This window comes from Rhipicephalus microplus, chromosome X (genome assembly GCF_043290135.1).
Source record: "Rhipicephalus microplus isolate Deutch F79 chromosome X, USDA_Rmic, whole genome shotgun sequence".
Taxonomy (NCBI): Eukaryota; Metazoa; Arthropoda; class Arachnida; order Ixodida; family Ixodidae; genus Rhipicephalus; species Rhipicephalus microplus.
This window is the reverse complement of record NC_134710.1, coordinates 250656673-250678661: the sequence shown is the minus strand read 5'-3', so window position 1 is coordinate 250678661 and position 21989 is coordinate 250656673. Positions and strand designations below refer to the sequence as shown.

General features: G+C 43.9%; 1 protein-coding gene across 4 annotated transcripts in view; it reads left to right on the top strand.

The window, feature by feature from the left end:
• Window positions 1–21989, top strand: part of poe (E3 ubiquitin-protein ligase-like protein poe) — a 567105-nt gene that overhangs the window by 123499 nt on the left and 421617 nt on the right. For all 4 annotated transcript variants that reach the window (XM_075878938.1, XM_075878937.1, XM_075878939.1 and 1 more), the window contains 3 exons: window positions 9663–9798; window positions 14995–15118; window positions 17441–17543. In XM_075878938.1, coding sequence (XP_075735053.1) covers window positions 9663–9798; window positions 14995–15118; window positions 17441–17543 — 363 coding nt within the window. The remainder of the gene's footprint in view (window positions 1–9662; window positions 9799–14994; window positions 15119–17440; window positions 17544–21989) is intronic.

Here is a 21989-nt window from a genome sequence, read left to right as displayed (position 1 = left end):
GGGTCCCTAGAATACCGTACCCGAACACTCAATCCTGTTGTTGAGTAGCCAGAACTGTTCGAGCGTTTGCCTCCCTCTAACTCTGCATTTATCTCCTCATCTCTACAGAATGTGCGTTCGCATCAAAGTACGAACAACTTTCTGCATTGGAGGCGTGCAACGGCCCGTCGCCTCAACTGTTCTTCTTGTTCTCTGCGTCCACACTACAACGCACGCTTGGTTAATTTCGGAAGTTGAGGTTTCTCCATCCGGCCGATCCGTTTTTAAGATTCCGTTGCGATGGGCTAGAGTAATTACATATACGGCAAAATTTAAGCTCACTGTTATAATGTTTTCTAAAGAAAACTGGAATCGTGCTGCCGCCAAGCACTTCAGCGTAAAGTTCTTAGTGTGACGGTCGGCGCAATTGGTGCTGGAGAAAGCAGAATTGTGCGTGCTTAGTAATACAAATTTCCTGCCATTTACGGTTTTTTCCGTTTTGTGCGAACGCTTGGGTTCTCCGGTGTCGACATGTCATGGGACCTAGTTTCTCCCAACATTGTCGACAAGAGCTTCAAGAAAACGAGGCATTTGAACGCGCTTGATAACACCGAGGCCGATGTGCTTTGGGAATCATCATGCGGCCCCTGTCACCGCTCTCCCAAAGCGCATCGGCCTTAAATTTTATTTACTCTTTTAAATTTTGTTATTTATCAGACAAAACTGGAAGGTCGCAAGGCTAAAAGCCGTGACAACGCCTTGATAAAGGTCATGGTGACCTGTGTGTACATATGGCAGTAGTGCGGAAACGATTGCAAGTATACAACATGCAAGTACAACGTAAAACATGAACATATACATCCTAATTTAAAAATGATTTCCTGACTGATTATTTCACAACACCTCTTGTGAATGGGTAAGAAAAAGGGTTTCCAAAAAGCAAAATACACCATGCGTAAACCATCGTATACACTGACATGTACAAACTAAAAAAAATGTATATACAATAGAGAAGGAAAAAAAAGACGGCGAAAATAAACGTATCATCTGGAAGAACGCTTGATCCGAATCCAGTAAAAATGAGGCTGACAAGTCCATATGCTGCCTCTCATCGTTAGACTAGAAAAGCTCCTTCTGCACACATTGCAGACCCTTGTCCACATTTTCATTGTTTTTTCTGCAAAAGAAGATTTTAAAGCTTGCAGTCTAACAAGGGCTTCGGCGAAGTTAGCCAGTCGGCGCACGCTTTTGTTCTCACCGCTGTCTTTTGGTGCCTCGTCTCCCACATCCTCTGCTGCTTCGCCTTTCACCACCTCTGCGACAATCTCGGAGACACTTCGCCGCTTGCAAGTCGGGACGTTGTCGTTTATCGAGACGAATTTGGCGCATTGTGCATCGCCACCGGTGGAGAGGAACTCCTCATCGATGTCGTCGTTGTGCCAGATTCTCACATCACCGGGTCGTTTTCGCGGCACTCTGTATCCTCTGATGCAAGCTGCCACCAAAGACAGCACTTCCTGAAACAGCTGCATGCTGCCATCAAAGTTGACCCTGGAGGCCTGTGCTTGCTTCTAGCTCCCCATGATGGCCTCCACGAGCTCACTTTGTTGCGCCGCCGAATAAAAAGGCATTCATCTCAATCTCTTTTTGCTTCGACACCACAGTATTCACAGTACACACTGATAGTCCAAGTTTGTTCGCTATGTCAATTCGCTTTCTCTTCAGGTTCCTATTGACGACCGCAAGGATATTCAGCTTCTTTAATCCACAATGGCTTGTGCTTCTTCGACGCCATGCCAGATGTGACTGTCTCGAATCGCGAACTATGCATATTGAGCAACGTGCAGCCTTGCACAGGGCCCAGCGCAGCCTGCATATCCCTAAACTGTTCCGCATCGATGTCAGAGAATAGAGTGGTCTCCATTGGCTGCGATATCAGTTACGTAGTTCTCGGCATCCACATGGGTAGGCCATGGACAACTATTGCAGAGCACCGACAGTGGAAACGTAAGAGAGCTCCCATTCCCCGGGCCGAAAGGGCAGTACGGGCATGAAAACAGGCCCGGGAGGCCGAGTGCCAGCAGCGAATGTGTACCGATGATTCGGCAGCTTTACAGGTTCCGCTAAATCGCGAAAATCATCATGGCATAAAAAATAAGTCATTTTTTTGAAAACTGTTTGAAGACTTTGGCAGCTCAGATGGGTGTCTGTATGGAAGAGGGGGTACAATTTAACGCAACAAAGGAATCCCCATTACCGTGCGGCGCCATTGTGCCACTTGGCGCTTCACAAGCACGTGAGAGCGTTTTTTTTTTTTTGCACACCTGGATGTGCAAAAAAAAGTGTTGTGGAAATGTTGTAGGAAAAAGCTTGGTGCCTATCTGTAGTGCGGAAATGCGGTACGAACCAAGTATCTGTATTTTCGGTGGGAATTGTAATGAGACGATGTTCTAGGCTTTACAGGGATCTAATGAAGTTGGAGAGCTCCTTATTTGAGAAATAAAGTGTCTGCAATAAGCGAAATGTGTAGAGGTTGTTAGCTTGTATTATATGAAATTCTTGGTAAGCTCTACGTGTTATTTCAAATCATTCAACATTTCCAATCTGGCTGACTATCTTTTTTTGCAGAATAATGACTTTCTTTATGTTTGCTTTGCTTGTTGTGGCCTATACAGGGCAACGAGACATCACTAAAGAGTCTCAGCATCTGATAGTTCAGATGTTCCTGTTAGGAATGTGCAAATATGTGCATGCATATTTTTCTCAGAGCCCCTAAATTGCGAAAAAAAGTGCGCAAATTATGCGAGTAAGTACGCAATGTTCATTAAACCTTTAAAATGGGCTTTGTGGCAATGTGAATTCCTTCTGAATAGTAGGCATATTCTCAGTATAGCACCTCTTTGCTGCAGTGAAACCATCCTTAGAAGGGTTTACTTGTGATTAATATAACTATTCGTTACTTTCGAATACTTTGAAATTTGGAATAATATGAATGGATGTCGAAGTGAATTTGAATACTGGAATATTCATTTGGATATCTGGAGTGCTCTAATATTTGCATATGCGTAACAAGAAAATCGACTACCGTATTTACTCGATTCTTACGCGCCCTCGATTGTAACGCGCACCCGATTTCCACGACGAAAAAAAAAACCCGTAAAACATCGATTGCAACGCGCACCCAATTTTCTCGCTGGCCCGCACGATCACACCACTCGAAAAAACGACTCCTTTCGGGAGCGTCTTCCATTTAAATATGAGGTACGGCGAAGCTTGTGCCCATCTGACGTGTAACAGAGCATTGCCGTCACTGTAGTTTTACCGTGGACCGATGTCAGCACGCGAACTTGCCTCGCCCCCTTCTTCTCGACAGTTGTGGTGCCAGGCATGTCGAAGTAAAGAGGCGTCTGATCCGCATTCCTGATTTGCCCAAGCAGGTAGCCGTTGTTGCGCCGCAAGTTTAGGACGAACCTCTGAAAACTGTGAAGCTTTTCATCGTACTCCTCCGCAAAACTTTTCGCATATGCGTGTACCCCTTCGGAGGGAAAAGCCTTTCGTCTTCATAAAGTTAGTTAGCCAGCACCTGCTCGCTTTAAACTGGCTCCGCATTAGACCGTTTGCTAAGACTAATTGCATAGCCCGCACTTGGAGCAGTTCTGTCGTCACGGGCGGCTGTGCCGCTCGCTGTTCAAGCACATACTCGCCGAGCAGCTCTTCAATTTGCGGAAACCGACCCTGGTGTGGTGCACTGAAGCCTTTGCGTGAAGCTTTGCTGTCGACAATCTTCTGCTATTGTTTCCGCCGGTCCCGCACGCACGTTTCGGGAACTCCGAACAACCGCGATGCGGCCCGATTTCCGTCCGTTTCTGCACACGCGATGACTTTTCTTTTAAAAGCGGCATCGTGGTGCACTCGAGTTTTTGGAGTCGGCCCTTCCACACCGTCGATGCTAATGCACTACTAGATGACGAACTCCTCAGCTCACGTACGAAGTGCCGCATATGGGAAACACATTGGCAGAAAATGGCCGACGCGCTATGCCGACACACGTAGGGGGCGGCCATTTTGGATTTGCCGATGGCAATAGATTGACCGTAATTTTTTTGTTCGTACTCGATTCTAACGCGCATGCGATTTATGAACTCGCTTAACCGGAAAAAAGGTGCGCGTTAGATTCGAGTAATTACGGTATCGGGCGCTGAGACTCTGCAGCGTCTGATTTTTCGGACTGTCTGCCCAAACTGCAGGCAGCCATGTTGCAAGAGAGTTGAGTGTTCGGTCAAGTGAGATGGCTTCGGCAGACACTTAAGAAGTTGAGGGGAACCTGATCAGGGGTGCTATGCAGGATGATCCAAGCTTCTCTGGCTGACAAGTCTGCTCCGAGCTCGCTCTGCGGTGGCCTTGGTATGCGTGATAGCAGCATTGATAAAAAAAAGAATACAGTAACGTGCATGGTATTGGAAACTCATGTAGGGCACTTGCGGCGGTTATCAAAGAAACACTGTATGTGCACATGTCAGCGCCGTCACTCAGTCAACATTTTAATGGTGCTGCGACATCAGCGTGATTGTCGCACTATCTTTGTGCCTTTTCAACATGCGCCTCCCACAGGCGTGTTCATGGGCATTTGTCCTTTTTCAGACAGGTTCTTTCGTTCCGCCCGCAGCATAGAAATTTCCACACTCGAAAGCGGCAATGGTGCACACGCAGCACTCTCATGCTGCTTGTTTCACTTTTATCAAATATTGCAGATAACCAAAGCACTCGCATCATGGCGGCAACGCGGCGCTGATTGGATATGTCATGAGCGCGGTGAAATTGAACAGGACACATTGTAGCTGCGTGATATCACTTTTAATTCTGTGCGCGTGTGTGCATTGTCTGCGTGATAAAGCTGATAGATTGATCGTACCGCGCCTCGCCGCGGTAGTCTAGTGGCTAAGGTACTCGGCTGCTGACCCGCAGGGCGCGGGTTCGAATCCCGGCTGCGGCGGCTGCATTTCCGATGGAGGCGGAAATGTTGTAGGCCCGTGTGCTCAGATTTGGGTGCACGTTAAAGAACCCCAGGTGGTCTAAATTTCCGGAGTCCTCCACCACGGCGTCTCTCATAATCATATAGTGGTTTTGGGACGTTAAACCCCACATATTAATCAATCAATCAATTGATCGTACCGCTCGATGTGAGTACTGCTTCTCAGCAAGAGCAAACGTGATGGGCATGCACATCTTTAGCACGGGCGCCTGTCAATCAAAGTGAATCATGCCTGAAGTCGGATATAAGCTAATTAATTCTGAAAAGGCCCCAGTTCTACTCACAACTGTCACTGTGCCGATGTGACTGTCAAGCATTTGATGCAGTGAACGCTAAGCGGCAGCTTTTTTTCATATAAATAATTTCGTGGGTTTGCACTACTTGTGCAAGGCTGGAGCTGGAGCTTGGTATAACATAGCATCTTGCAGCTTCTTAAGTTGGTCGTTTACTCATGTGCTTGGTCGACTTCGTAGTGCAGATCGCATCAGCTCTGTCTTAATTTGTTGTACTAATCGACTGTGGCTTAACAATCATTACAGTGAGCTGTTTTCTCTTCATTGATAAGGTTTAAACTAAAAGGCAATTGAGTGCAATTAACAAGGCCGTGATCACTATAGAGCTATTAAATGTAATCCTGATTAGCAGGATACTAATTGTCATCGTATTGTAAGGGTGTAATTAGCATGGCTTCGCTTAGGATGCTATGAATAATGTCATGTTGATTAGCAAGGCTTAGTTAGCTCATCAACTAGCATGCTTTACTTAGCCCGGTTCTAGCTTTACATCGCTTCATAAGCATGGTCTTCTTAAGATGTGGCGTAATTACCTCGGCCCAGGCGCGTAGCCAGAAATTCATTTTGGGTGGCACACCTCCTTGATTCCGGGAGAGGCACCTCCTTGAAACGGTCATTTTTCACTCTATGCCATGGCAAAAAAAAAATGTTTGAAGAGGGTGGGGGGGGGGGGGGGGGGCTGGGAGAGATACGGGCTCAGTATGCCATCCCCTGGCTACGCCCTTACCTTGGCCTTACCGGGACTTGGTGTAATTATCTTGGTTATTGCATGTCCTGGCTTAACTAGCCAAGTATACCGTCCAGCTAAATAGCTAATTAGTTGTCTGCACGTGCTCGGGTGCTAGGGGACGATAATTATTCTAAAACAGACTTAGTGCAGGCATTAAAAGCTTCAAAATAAATATAAAGACCCTGTGTCTCTAAGACATTGCATCATGAAAAGTTTCGGACTCGTTTATTGCATGGGTATACATCTGCACTCAGTGGAACGACAAACAAATGAAAGAAGATGCCTCTGGTTTGAAAACACCGCCCAACTTGGTTGACTGTCATTGATGCGATGACTGGTTTCATCGCAAGCAATCAAATGCAGCGCACTGAGGGGTGGATTTGAGTTTTTCGTACTGTTGGCTCATTCAAAAGGGGGTGTCGCCAGAGCTCGGAACATTTCAGAGATTCGCGAAGCTCGATCGATCCTGCATAGCACCCCAGTCTGAAACAAGTCTTGGTAGGTGCTGCAAATGTTGACGTTGTTACATCAGCCCCAGAAAACTCTTGCCCCACTGTGGGAACACACATATAGTTTGGAGAAACAGTGCTTAAAAGGTGTCACAGATGGTCAAACATTGAGCAGTGAGCATCTGTCGGTGTAATGCGTCGCCACACTGCAGATGCAAGTTTGGTCAGACCTGGTATCGCAGGAGAGAAAGGTTAGGAAAGGTCTCAGTAGGCGTAAGTGCTCTGTTGCCCTTCTCTGGTTGTTGCGATGGTATCTGTTCACTTACATGTCACCGAAGTTTATGGAGTGAAATGGCACTATTTTTTGCTGGGGTAGTGAGACTGACAATGGGCTAATCTGCTTCACCTTGTCTCCAGCATTGTCAAAGCAAATGTTTGGAGTCCTCTAGTGAGATGTAATTGAGTATGCATGTGTGACCAGATGCTGTGCTACTTAATTAGTATGTGTACCGTAAAATTTTGAGCAAACTTCTTTGGTGAAGGATAACCAGGCGAGATTCGAAGAGCTGGCCCTTGCTCGGTCAAGGATCAAAATTCAACGTGGCAGCAGAAGCACTGTTTAAAATAATGCGCACCTTTACTTCTAATACAATGCATTAATAAATATGAATGCATTGACTGTTTTTATTCACAGGGTTAATGAGAACAGTGAATGAAACAGTGCAAGTGGTGGAAGGGGAGAAGGGGGTGCATATTTGAAATGCCGCAAGAGAGAGAGAGGGGGGGGGGGGGCACTTGCCTAGGATTTCATGGTATATTTTCTTCACCTGTATGCATTATTCTTAGCCTACTCGTGTTTCCTTTGCGACACTTTGTTGCTGTGTCATCTTTCTCTCTTTTGTCTGTAGATGGCATTGCTTCATATATACACGCTCCCGGATGCAGATTTCACACATGAGGCATTCTCACTTGCGCGTAAATTGGTTTGTGAAAGACTAATGAAACAGTGCTTAAAGGACAACTCGCAAAGTTTGACAATTTTGAGCTGACAAGTGCAACGCATAGATGAGGCGTTCATGATCACGTCTACCAAAATTTGCGACGCTACGCACCGGGGAAATGAGTGAAGTTTCAATATGAATGCTGCTCCCCCTTCCTTTTGTGGGCACGTGCCTAGAGAATGGGTGCATGACGTGCGCGTCTGAATGGCCTTACGTACATGGCAATGCAGTCACGTTGGTCATCTACCTAGACAACTCTGCTCTGATGTTGTCAACAGTATACAACGTGACATGGCTTAAATTATTTAACACGACATAAGTAGTTTATGTATCTTGTTAGCTTGAATAGATGAATAAAACTTGAGATAAATAATTAGACACAATAAGGAAATGTGCGCATTTTTTTCCCATTTTTATCCGTGAATTGCAACGAGATGCGGGGCTAATGTGCCAGCGTTTCGCATGCGTATGTGTCCCCACAGTCGGCGCATTGAGCAGACAGCCGTGGAACGCTCCTAGGCGCTCGCTCACTCATTGTGCTCATCTATTCTACCGCATCTAAGCCAGCGTTTCCAAACCATCCCACAGAAACAGGCAGTAGACTTCAAAACAACGCTCGTCAAAATAAATAAATAAATAAATGCCTCTTGTGTGCACTGGAGTTGGGCTTGTTCGAAACGTCATGCGCATGTGACCTCTTCATCGGATGCCGAAGAGGGTAGAGAAGAGATTTGGCTTGCGAAGGCTATGTGGAGGAGCGACAAGGGTTTTGAGCTCGCCTCCTCTCATCCTCATTTCGCGCCGCTTCAAAAAAAAAAAAAAAAAACAGTCTCAGCGTAATGAAGTGATTCAAAAAAATTCTTGTGGCAAAATTCTTGTGGCCAGGCACCCAACAACTTCCATCGTCTAACTAAAATTCGATATGGGGCCTGGTGAGTGGCCCTTTAAAACGAGATGAGAGGACACATACACAGTAGTTACTAACAAACAAGGTTTATTGCAAAACAACTGCAATATATAGGAACTCGGATATATAGTATAAGGAAGGGGGATATTGGATATATTTCAGTTGTTTTGCAATAAATCTTGGTTGTTAGTCAGTGCCATGACTGTGTCTTCTTCTTGTCCCATTTTAAGGGTTGTTTTATTTGTTTCTGCAATGTACCAACCATGCCAGTCAAGCACTCTTCCTTCGTTGAAGATTGTGTGTGTGTTTTGTTATTTATCTTTTGCTCTCTTTTAACCTCCTATTCGCCAACCGCAGTGCCGGGTAGCATACCGGATCTTATCATCTGGTTACCTTTCTTCTGCCTTCCTCTTTTCTCTAATTCTCTCTTGTAAGCTGCACAGCGGTGAGGGGGCTCAAGAATGCAACGCAAATGTATAGTTTAGTAATGAAGCAGTATATTTGATGTTCAGTTGTTCTAACATAATTAGTGCAGAAATATTTTTTTTTTACTACAAGTTTACTGACCCCTGTACTGTGCTGCGTTCGTCTTTCGCTCGAAGTATGTAAAGGGTGAGTGCCACATGTAAGCTTCATTTGTGGGCATTCATTTGGAGAGTAACAGGGAAGAGAAATGTTGGAAAGAGATACGGAGGAAGCATACTCAGTTCAGATATCTAAGTAGACTACATATGTTTAACTGTATGATGATGTACCCGCAGAGGTAGGACAGAGCCAGAGGTAGGACAGAGAAATATTTTTTTTTTTACTACAAGTGTACTGACCCCTGTACTGTGCTGCGTTCGTCTTTCGCTCGAAGTATGTGAAGGGTGAGTGCCACATGTAAGCTTCATTTGTGGGCATTCATTTGGAGAGTAACAGGGAAAAGAAATGTTGGAAAGAGATACGGAGGAAGCCTACTCAGTTCAGATATCTAAGTAGACTACATATGTTTAACTGCATGATGATGTATCCGCAGAGGTAGGACAGAGCCGCCGTGGCTGAGGGATAACGCTGCAGCTCCAGTTACCGTGTCATATCATTAGCCTGAAAATTTTTTTCTAAAGATATTTACATAAGGACTGACATTAAAATCAAATTTATATATTGAATGGCGCTACCTCCGGAGAGTTTCACAGCTTTAACGGTCTGAAAGTAGATTCTGGCAATGGTGTGTTTTTTGAATTTTTTAAACTTTGACAGTGCGTATTATTGTCTCTCCATGCCCGCAGGTGCTTTTGCTGAGACAGCAGAAAGACAAAGATGACCTGAGGAGCGAGAATGACACAGCTTGCATACTCATTTTTCGGCTCGTGCTCAACACCATGCAGAAAGCCATCCTTTCATCACATGGTGACGACAGCGAAGGCACGTGGTTTTCTACACTTAATCTTCATTAATTTTAAAGTTCTTTAAGGCTTTGGCTCTTAGCCTTCCTACAGTTCTTGAAGGCGATGATATTGACAGATTGACTGTAGACACGCTGCACAGTACATATATGTTGGGACTAGTCTACATGATTTTCTTTTACCCCCTCATTACATTTCCCATGTGGGTAACACACTGTATATAGGGCACCTAATATTCTTGTTTTTTCTGTATTCCCTGTAAAGTTTGCTGTATGGGACCGTAAACACATAAGAAAAACAATTTTATTCCAAGTACTGTTATCAGATGTACATATGCATTTTTACAGTTTTGTCATTTAACAGAAAGCGTTGGAAACAGCTGATGAAAAGTTAGAATCCTAGAATCCTGAATAAAAAGTTCAGAGCAGGAGGGGGTTCAATTTGTCAGCACCTATGCTACAAATGAAAGGATCACCAAACGAGTTCATATAGAAATTATTGCAGTATTTCATTGTTAGACTTCCTTATTTTCATGTGATAAGCTGGTGTATTCCAAGTACAGTGGAATCTCGTTATGTTTTTTGTGAGAATCGGTAAATAAAGCTTACTATTATTGAACATAGAGGTTAAAAAAGGAGGAAAATATGAATACTCCTACTCACTTTTAATGAGCAACATCGAAGTAGCTGGTCGATTTGCACTGCACTTTTTTGTTTTTATCATTGGACAGAGTGGCCATGCCTGGCAGCGACCTCTTGGCTGCAAAGCTGCTGCAGCCTGAGCCACTCTGCAATGTGCTGATCGCAGCTTATAGGAACCTACTTTGATCTGGAATACTGAAAAATAAATGTATTTCTCGATATATTGATTAAGGCCTACTTTCGTGGTCATATTATCCTAGTTTGGGCAAAAGCGTGATCGATTAGATGAATGTAGATTCATTACTTTTAAAGTACATTGACCGGGTATGAAATAAAAGTGTATTCTGCAGAATCATATCAACGAGATTACATTATACATGACAGTTGCTCACCAAGAAATAATTTAAGTGGGCTACCAAGAAGTCAAAGATAATCTGAAGCCTGAAATATGAGAATTGCAAGAAACTACCAGGCTTTTTGTACCAGTCACAGAAAAGAAGGTGGGGAGGGGGCACTCTGTTCTTGAACCCTCACTTTCAGGTGTAATATAATAGTATTTTGTGATTCGTAGAACATTCATAAGCATGCTACCTTATAATATTACTGGAAACATTGTTACCATTGGTGCATCCTGTTTAGTCTCATGCAATATTGAGAACAGGTAAGTGATTGTCCGGATATATATATTCATAGCAGGGTTCGTACAGGTTCTTGAAATCCATGAAAACCCTTGAATTTGAAAAATGCACTTTCAAGGCCCTTGAAAGTCCTGGAATTTTTTGCCATCCTTGAAAATCTTTGAATTGCCTGAGCAGTACACTCTCATATCGACATTGCGACCTCCCAAATGTGGTTCATCGGTGTGTGAACCTGTCAAACTCCCCATTTCTGATGCAGTAATGCGGCGTGGGTGCACATGATCCCAAGAAAAGTTAGTTTGTGGTGAGGGTGAAGCAGTGAATGTGATAGCAAAAAATTAGAATGTCACACGAAGAAGGGCAAGCAACCTCATACATGCAACGTGCCACTCAAGCACGAAGGATTACGGAAAGAAAGTGCACAGGACGAATGCTGATAAACGACTGTCACAGCTCGACACTGGAAGCGTGCTGCTTAAACAAACCAAGAACTGTGCTAGAAAAGAACACACATGTATCCACAGGATGAGTGTAAATTAACCACTGTCGCAGTTGTTACTTCTTGGTTGTTGAGCAATGTGCTGCCAGTGTCAACTGTGCACAAGTCGGCCCTTATAATAGGGTGGTGCCATCAAATTTCAAGGCTACAGCGAGCACCTTGTGGGTTTAAGAATATATTTTAAGTCACTTCCCAAGTGTAACTAAATGCTCATTCTCCTAATCGAGGCTCATCGCGAGCACGTCCAACACTGACGTAGCTCTACAGGAAGGGCAACAAAAGTTCTAGTGACGTCACACCAGATCTGTAGTCAGCTGAGTGACCTCCGAACTTCTGCCCTGTACATACCGGCAAACCATCGCGGCTGCTGCAGGTAGAGGCAAGTTTGTTTTGCAGGTGCTTGTGTGGCAAATGTGTGCGAAAGCTGACAACACTCAGCATGATGCGTGCAAAGCTTTGTGATCCCGTGACTAAGTTAGCTACACTGCTATGTACCTGCACAACTCGGTCCCCACAAAGAGGAACTTAATGTTGTCAATATGAAAAAGGTGATAAATTCTATAGCGAGAATGAATGAATCTTGGTGCATGTACCGTGATTATTGGAGCTATAAATAAAACTTGCACTAAAGAACATGCTAGCCACAAATATTGTGGCACGACACCTTTAAGGCCCGACTACACATGCGCTTTGAAGCCCATCAGCGCATAACTTTCCGACATGACATCATGCCCTCTCTCTATGGAGAGGGTGCCAGAAGTTAAGACTACGCTCTTTTTTTTTTTATAATTGCGATATCCATATATTGTTAGTGCACGGTCATTTTTGAAATATTAGAGTGAAGAATTACAGGTTAGCATGCCTCTTTGAGTCCTTGAAAAACTTGCAACAAATCCTGGAAAGTTCTTGAATATTCTTGAATTTTCACTTTGAAAACCTATACGAACCCTGCATAGTTATTGAATGCCTTGCTGTATGATTATGCACTGACCTATAGCTTAAACTGTCTAGGATTCCGATCCAAAGGTACATTGCGAAACCAAATCATGGCTCTGGAGGCTGCATTTCTATGGAGGCGAAATGCTAGAGGCCCTTGTACCTATATTTAGGTACACGTTAAAGCAACACAAATTTGAAGCCAATACAGCTTCATGTGTAGCTGGAATTGAGATGGTTTTGCATGGATTCGGCTTGTTGGTAATTGAACCGTACCAAACCAAACAAGTAGTCAGCACATCGCGTCATACCTTGACATGATGGTAATAAACCGATAAGAAAGCAAAGCATCGCTTTTTCATTGAGCCGCCAACAGGTAGAGTGCGGTTGCCCCTCTAATTCGGAGACCGGCAACAATATGCAGGTGTTTGCTCTGAGCTACCTACCAGTTATCAGATGTCTCAGGGTTTGTCATTTTAGTTCAGAGACCGGTAGCAATTTGCTGATGCTCGCGCAGCTCTTTTTTGACCAGAACTTCATGTGTGTGTATTCTTGATCTTGCTTCAAGACTACGTCATGCTACATGTGTACAGTCAAACCCCGCTACAACAATTGATGAGATAAAAAAAAAAATTGTGGTCACATATTTTGTTGTAGTGAAATTTCATCTATAGACCGTAAAATTCGGTAATACCTGATCATTATGACTTGTCCTTTGGTCCCAGCAAGTGCATGCATTGAACTGTTGCTAGCTCTGAGGTATCTGGTCACACACCTTGTGGACACATTTTATTGCAAATAACATGCACAAAATATACAGATAATTTGGAGCCAAACTCTGTGTGTAGCTTATGAAAGAATATCGGCGCTCAAGTTGGCTTCGCTTCAATCGTGGGATCGAATCCCGGCTGCGGCGGCTGCATTTCCGATGAAGGCTGAAATGTTGTAGGCACGTGTACTCGGATTTAGGTGCACGTTAAAGAACCCCAGGTGGTCGAAATTTCCGGAGCCCTCCACTATGGTGTCTCTCATAATCATATGGTGGTTTTGGGACGTTAAGCCCCACATATCAATCAATCAAGTTGGCTTTGCTTCATGGCATGCTTTAACAGTAATGCAAGCAAGGCCGCCTAGTGATATATGCTGGTTATATGCAATATTCATATGGTGGTAGCTAGGCTATATGAGTGAATGCTAAAGACAGCGAAAACTCTTTTTACACTTTCTCAGAAAAAATTCATTACTGTTTCTAAATGATGTATTTTCAGAACAAAGAACACAACGCTTAGCCTGCGAGCGAGGCAATGGTACGCCAGCAACTAAAGGTGGAAACGCATGCCATGTTTTTAGTGAGGCAAAAATGCGACAGGCGGTGAGTGCCGGCGTTGCCGTAGAATGTGTCTTGCAAGCAAACCGAGAAGAGAACCCGCCAAAAGCTTATGTGTGTTTTGCATAGTTTCACCGTGGGAGCGTCTGCTTCTGGTTCGTAGCATTTGGTTCATTGTAACCATGCTTACGACGCTGTCAAAAAGAGCGGCAGCGAGCATCCGAAAATTTGTTCGAATTGAAAGAAGTTCAAAATCATGAAAGCTAAATGAACGGAGGGTTCACCATGCAGTGGTGCAGGTGCATTGAGCTAGCACACAAGGAGGAAGTTTCAGAAGACTTAGATTTATTCAAAAATCACAGGACATCCGTCATTAACTGAAGTAATTGGTGATGCACGCACATCTGTACACGTTTGCCTTGCAGCGAGTCAATCAATTTCGCACGCAGTTTGCAAAGCATTTCTACTTTGGCTTTAGCATTCTCCTGGCAAGAGAAGTTGCGCACGGCAACATAGGTGGTGGTAGTAGTTAAGAGGAAGAAGGCGCCTAATTTCCGCAGCCCGGTAGGGAGCACGGCGCCGCAGCGCGTGTGTCAACACTCTCTAAAGACGACGGCTACGACTGCGTCTCCACTGCTATCTTCTGCGCCGCAGCGGGAGCATGGCCAGCACATGACGAGAAAGAAGGAGCGTCTCCATGCGGAGAGCAACGCTTCGCGGCAGCTTCCTCTTCCTCCTGTTCATCAAGTCATCCTCATTAATCGAGCATTTGAAGCTTTCAAAATAACCAAATTCAGCCCCTTCAGCCAGAACAGCGGTGATTGACGGGGAACACCGCTGCAAGCTTTGTAGCGCGGTAAAATGCTGTTTAGCGGCGATGTTGGCATTTCTATAACCACATGGGTCCACTTCCGCGGCACGGGCAACGTCAGCTACAATATCTGCATCGATGCATTGAGAAACAGCGACGTCGTCATCAGTGTCCCCATCTAGAAGTCTTATGCACATTACGGAGTTCTCTCATTAATGTTACCGAAGTGATTTTACTAGGTAACAGCGTATTTCGTGCTCACTGCTATGGTATATTCAATTTTGCAATAGAAATTGCCCCATAAAATGTGTATTAAAATAGTTTTCTGTATTTGACTATATCTGTGCATGGTTATCTTTTCAGACATGAATGTGGAGCACACCCAGCTACTGCTTTTTTTGTTTCACAACCTTCAGCTAATGCAGAAGAAAGTTGTGCTACTGAGTGTTGCCAAGACTATTATTAATGTGGCCCCAGTGTCCCAGAGGTATGGAATTTTTGCCACCTTTTAGTTTTCACAATTTGTTTTCGAACTGATGTAGCATGTAATCATGCCACTTCTACATTTTCCTGCTATACGTATTGTGTGGTGATGTTTGTGAGTAATATTGCCTGCTATAGTGCGATTGCCCTACTATGCCATGAAGCTGCCTTTCCATGGGAAAGCAGCACTGCCACAAAGCTACTTTTCAATGTTAATTGTGCATATTACCTATACTCTGATAATTTTTTTCTGAAGTGTCTAATACAGCTAAATATGACAGTTTTCAAAACTTTTCATATTTTATCTCATGTAACCTGCATTTTGCTAATCAAATTCTACTACTATATTTCAGATTCACTTAAAAATTATGTGATATCAATTGCGATTCATTCCAGACCTACAAGTAATATTTTCCTAAGTCTATTTGAAAACGGAAGCAGGATTAAGGTTATAATTTTGGGGAGAAGGGAGTAGCGAGGGCATCAAATCCCTTTGTAAATGTGTGCATGTGTGAGTATGTTCGCATGCGGAAAGTCGTGGGTTAGAACCGCGTGCCGCCGGACACCCACCGGTTTTACAAAATAGTTACAGACGTCCCCCGGCCCGACACTCTACTACTTTCAGAGCTGGAGCGTCTGGGAAGGGCAGCTTGCTGGATTCAAATCCGGTCGAAACATGTGAGCACAATGAGTGGAGGTAAAACTCGCTCGGTAAATCAAGAAAACGTGCCGTGCCCAGTCGCCGCAGATTCGAAAGAACTTGTTCATGATCCAGTTGGTACTTGCTGCATGACATGATTGCCACCAAAATGACACAATGAGTTGAAATGAGTTAAAAGTGCCCCCTGGGTATTCCAGCTTGTTTTTCTTTCGTCAAGAAGGCTTCAGCAGGACTCGAAATATGTAACTCTTTATTAGGGCGAACCTCTTGTTTTCAGAAAATAAAATGTCAAAGCATAAGTACTCTGACAGCAGCGTGACCAGTATATCAGCCATCATGTAATGTGCCATGCAATAGAGCGCATCTGCACTTACACATGGGCCATTGAAGGTTATATCGTTATTGCTCGTTGCCGTGGAAGTTCCAGAGTAAGCTCTAATCTTTATGTTGGGGGCATAATCTAATTGGAAGATTTCAAATTAATCTCAGTCATTGGGGTGCGGTTTACACTAGGCAGTAGTTACATGTGTAATGGTAGATTGATTGCTCTGTCGCTTTGATGCCACTGCAGTTAAACTCCTTTCTCTTGTGATCAGTATAGTAGGTGTCGATAGGCCCATAAAACCTTGAACAGCATGCACCATAGTAATTCGATTACAGTCGAGCCCACATATATAACAACCCCACTCAAAACAAACTTTTGCTTAAAACGAACAATGCCTGCATGACCTTAGAAATGTACATTACTTCAATGGCACAAAATCGAACTTGCAACGAACATCTCTGAGCACCAGAGTCAGTTACAGCGAACGGAGACAGCACTCCGGTGACTTTTCAGAAAACCACTTTCGACCACCGATAAGCCATCGGCGAGTTGGCCAACGATTTTTGTGGTTAAACGCTGACCCTGCCTCCGCAGCCCTATAGTCGCTCTTCTCGACCGTTTTTTCATGAACCTCCTCCGTCCTCTGCTCCCCCGCTACGCTGAGCACCCCGCATCGCCAGGCGAGGCCCGTGTTTTCACACTGCCATCAATCTTTCCAAGACCGGTTGGTGAACTAGTCTCCTTTAAGTTTTTGGCTGCTGGTTTTTGGTTGCCGGCCTGGAGTGACCAGACCATTTGCCAACATAGTTGGCCACTGACTACCCTATCGTGTGCAGCCCTGTCTTGCATGGATTGGTGTCGTATCGTTGCAGTGCACGTTCCTGCTCCGCGCCACCGCCGATCAAATGGACCTCGCACCGTTGACGTGCCTCCGCTCAAGGTGGAAACACCGGCGTGCCGCCGCTGGCAATTTCGGTACCCGCACACTGGTCTAGTTGGTATCGGCGTTTTCTTGAGACATTACATTCAAGACTGAAGCGGAGCCTGAAAAGCAGCTTTGCCGCAATATGAGAGTGTGACCAGGGGAAGCATATTGGAAAACCTTATAGGATCACTTTCAATAGGACATTGACTGTATTTGTCTTCAGAAAGTTCAAATAGTCTGAATAGCAAAATACCAGTGCAAATTTGGTTGAATAGCAAACACTATTCAATAATCAAAATTTAGAGTATTCGCACACCCATATTCAAAGAGTTGCAAATATCTGAGGTATATTGCATTACTTTGGGAAGAGCTTTATACTTGTTTATATGCTTTCTCTTTTTCTTCTTTATCGCAGCCCACTAAAAGACATCCAGATTATCTACATTGCAAGGCTTCTGCACATCTTCGAGTACCTAATCAAGAACTTATATGATGCTCCGGCCTCTCTTGTGGACCAGGTGAGGAACATGAATATGTTATATATAACTGGACAATAAAGGGAAACACGGAATCAGTTTAGACAGAATAATTATTCTTTTGAAATTGTATTTTCACTAAGCTCACCATCATGGGTTTGGTATTAAAACTGAAGGTCAGTGTTTCACTTTTGAATTTTGCTCTGAATATTTCGCTCTGGAAAGATGTGGCTTTACAGATTTAAAAGCCTTTTTCTTTTATTTTGATGAAATTAGCTCAATGAAATTTTGTGAAGTTTGCTTCATTTAATTTTTGGCTCCTTTGGAACATTATGTAGTTCATTTTTATAGGTAAATACTTATGTAAGCCTTGGAAGGCTTAGTCAAAATCTGACATAACTGTATGTCTGTACAGGAACCTCAAGTTGGGGCAGCCACCTGTGTTTTTTTATGAGTGTTAAGATAGCTTCGAAAGCATCTTCTTGTGAAAAGATGGGCACTTTTCGTATTGTGAAAGGGCGATTTACCAGTTTAATAAAAATCATTTTTGTTTAATATTCCTTTAAAAAGTGTGACATGTTAATATAAAAACTGATAAAAGAGCTAAGGTGTTTACTTGAATTATGGATTTTGAAATTTTTTCTGACACAGGTGTACATTCTCTTGTTTTTGTCATGTCATAATTTTGCATTTTCCACTCCCCAAATGTTCTCCCCTTATGGAGGTGTACAGTAACACAAAGTTAGTCTAAACTGGTTCGACCATACAATTTTTATTTCTAGAAGCATATTTTATTCCCATTCTGGGTTTGCGCTATTTGGGATTTGGTTGAGAGCTGCAAAATGTGCCATGTTATGGGTGTGGCTGTTGAGCCCAGGCACTTACTTGTTCAGGACTGGTATCAGCACTTGGGCTCCTGTGCAAGTTCAGCATGGCTTTTTGTGCCTGTGGCTTGGCTGACATATTGTAACAATACAGCACAGGTTCAGCATGGCTTTCTCTGTACTCACATATACAAGAGAATCTTTGCGATACAAACCCGGCTTGTATGAATTTTGGGCGGATACGTATTCGTGAAATTCCGGAATAGACTATTTTAAGCAATCTCAGAACGCCACACAGGCACTCGAAGCACTATGGGAAAAGTGTGTACGTCGAGCGTGCCAGCTATTCTGTCGCCTGCTGTTCGTTGCTGCCGTAGGAGCGCCAAATGAAAAAAAATATCATTGCTTGTCGACTATTATTAAATCCTAAATACTACTGCACATGTCTGAATGCATCTGCATGTATTTCTATGCATGGAATGCGGAAGGAATGATGAAGTCAGTGTCAGTCAGTCATTACCGAGCAGATACATACGAGATGAAGCAGTTAAGCAGGGTGTGAGTTATCGCGGGCTGATACTTGCAGTAAAAATGTCCTATCGTGAGCAACACGATTTCAGTGATTACGTGTTCACAAATTGAACAGTTAATCGCCTGCGATTGGCAGTAACAAAACTGCAGAGAGGCGTTACAGTTTTCAGGTACAGTATAACCTCATTACAATAGACCTCCATAGCGAAGAGGATTTTGGTCTGTTTTAAAAGGAATATGTAAAATCCAAGTCAAGTGCTGTTATAACAGACTTTTATTAAAGCAATGAATGGGTCTATCATACTGTTATACCCGGAGAGAGTCACTAGTCATCTACAAACATACTCTCAATGGAACATGAAAAAATTCATTTTTTGAAAATCATATCTTCAGTTTCTGTAGCCCTTTTCCTAAGATTATAAATTACTTTGACTGAAAACTACGTAAAAGGGCTCTAAAAGGTTTTTTGCGCCTGCTAAGGTGGCGAAAATTGTCGTGGAAGTAAAAAAAAATAAAGCGTTTTTGAAAAATTTGTAGTTTTGCGATGGCACAATTGCCCACCACCATTTTGGGCTTGTCATAAAAGTATTTGGTAAAAGGAATTTCATGTTAAAAAGACAGATGTTTGAAATTTATTTCGAGGCCTCTATTGGCTGCTTCTGCCGTGTTGCTTCGGCACACCTCGCCAGTCCGATGCTAGTTCCAGATGTCTCTCCAGTAGAGCGTCGTCAGCTTATTCTGTGTCGCGAGGTTGCAGCTGTTTGAAATGGCACTACGTAGTGACATTTTCGCACTTGTTCTGTGTTCACGGGCTGTTAAGGGGGGACATGGGTCTTTAAAATTTTTTTTCTGTTTTTGGCTCAATCTTGACCAAACCTCACCATCTTGGACAGTTTTTCATGCTGATTTCAAATATGTAATTGTTTCTGAAATAGCTTCAGTGGATGAAAAGATATTAACACCTGTAATTTAATTAATTATGCACTTCATTGGGGGCTTTTTGGCAACTTAATCAAGCCAGATCCAAAAAATAAATGCATAGCCCCAATGCTGAGGGCTTTCTGTATGGGGTGATGCTATTTTTATTAATTTTTAGGCATTATATAGATAAGAAAACAGACCAGCACTTACAATGGATATTCTGTTCAATTTTCGCTCATTACTATCCATAATTGTAATTAACAGTATGCTTCTAAAGTAATCAAAATAGCATCACCCCATAGGTAATGTTACTACAAATAAAATGATACCAAGTTTGTCATTCTCAATCAACAGTAACATGTAAGAAAAACCCCTAAGGTTTAGTGTGGTGCACAAAAACATCGAACTGAGAAAAACGCATTTAAAGTTTCTAATAACTGTAACTTTTGCTAAAGTGAAGCTAGAGCAATAAAAATGGCACCGTTGTATAGCTCTACATTATGTGAGTATGGCTGTACCAAATGTGTCAATGCACCTTCCCAAAATATTTGCCACAGCTCACTTAAAAACTGTGTACTGGCCAATGAATCAGTATAAGGAACCCAGTCTACAACTTTGTGGCTGTTCTAGTGCACTGAAAACCAAAGGAAGACACATGTTATATATAAAAACATCGCCCTTTTATACATAAAACACTATTTCAAGTAAAACACACATTTTTGTCCCAGACAGCCTTACAATTCTACAACATGCCAGGGCTGTATGCAGTGTCTCTTGCAGGCTTATGTCGCTTTGCAAGTGTTGCCTTTGTTGAACTGCTCTGCAGGTGCTCCCTCCGCGATTTGTGAAGCCTGGTTTTATCCTTTTCAAGGCTACGACGCATGAAGAGATTTCCTGCACTGTAGCCTAGCTTCTCAGCAATTGCTTCATTGCTCTTCGTGGCCCCCTGATTAAAGCGGCTGATGGCTTCAGCCACTGCTCTTTCTACGCTGCGCAGTGAGGCATGGGTGGTCTTGGGGACTTGTTGCCAAATTGTAGCGTGTAAGCTCTCACTAGGATTCTGGCAATAACAGGCACTTGCGCCAGCGAGTCGTCGTCTGAATGTGCTGCCTCCGCAATAACAGGCATTTCCGACAGCCCGTTGTCGTCAGAATGCGCTGCCTCGGCCATCTCCGGCGTTCTCGGCGGCGCGCAGGCCGCTCCCTTCTGCCGCGCATTCCACGCTCGCTTTCGTTTCCTGCCGAAAGCTTGACGAGTGTTCTTCTTCAGGCGAGCTTCCCAAGCCATGCCGGCGAAATGCAGAAAGACGTATACGTCGGCGACGTTGGTACACAAGCGGGTAGCAGACGAGATAACACGCACGAGAGCAGGCGCCGACAGAGCAAAACCAAACAAAAAAAAAAAGAGCGAGCAACCGTGGCCGCGCCGCCGCACCAGCCAATGGTAAGCGCGAGACGGGGGGGCTCGCCGGCGCACGCTCGTTCTAGCCAATCAGCGGTCCGGCAGACGGCTTCGCAAAACGGGGGAGGGCAGTCGTTGTGTTGGAGCTATGCCATTTTGAGAGCCCGCAAAACGCGCACAAAGGAACCAGCTTCAAAACAAGCCCAAGATGGCGCCGATCCGCCGGCTGCTTCGCTGGCGGCGCGCGCGGGAAGTTCGAACAAATTTTCTGTTTTGCGGGTTGTTTTGCGACTCCCGTGATGGTTTGAAAATAGATTTTAACCTATTTTTTTATCGAATTTAGCGTTAATAATTTGAGGAGAGGTGCTTATAGGTTCAAAGATTCGAAAAATGCGTTTTTCTCAAAATCGATTTTTTGGCCATTTCTTACTTTTCTAAGACCCGCGTCCCCCCTTAAGGCAGCTGCAAGCAAAAGCTCATTCTTCAGAATACGATCGTGCGCGGTACTCATCATGAACATCGCACATGCGCGTTTTGAACTGATTGTCATTGCGTTTACTCATTGGTGGGAAGGTTCTGATCATTAGCGTTTTGGGCCTTGCAAAGAAGACCACAGCAGAACAAATCTTTGTACTTGCGATCGAGCATGTCGTACTTCGAACATCGGGCACCATGGCAATGCACATCACAGCTGCGTTTCTGCTCGAAGTCGTGGCCAAGCCTCACTGGGCCCCCTATTTTGGTGGACAAGACTGTCACGCAAGCAGGTATGTGAAAGTGAAGAAGCTGTAATGTGGTTCGTAGCAAGCAA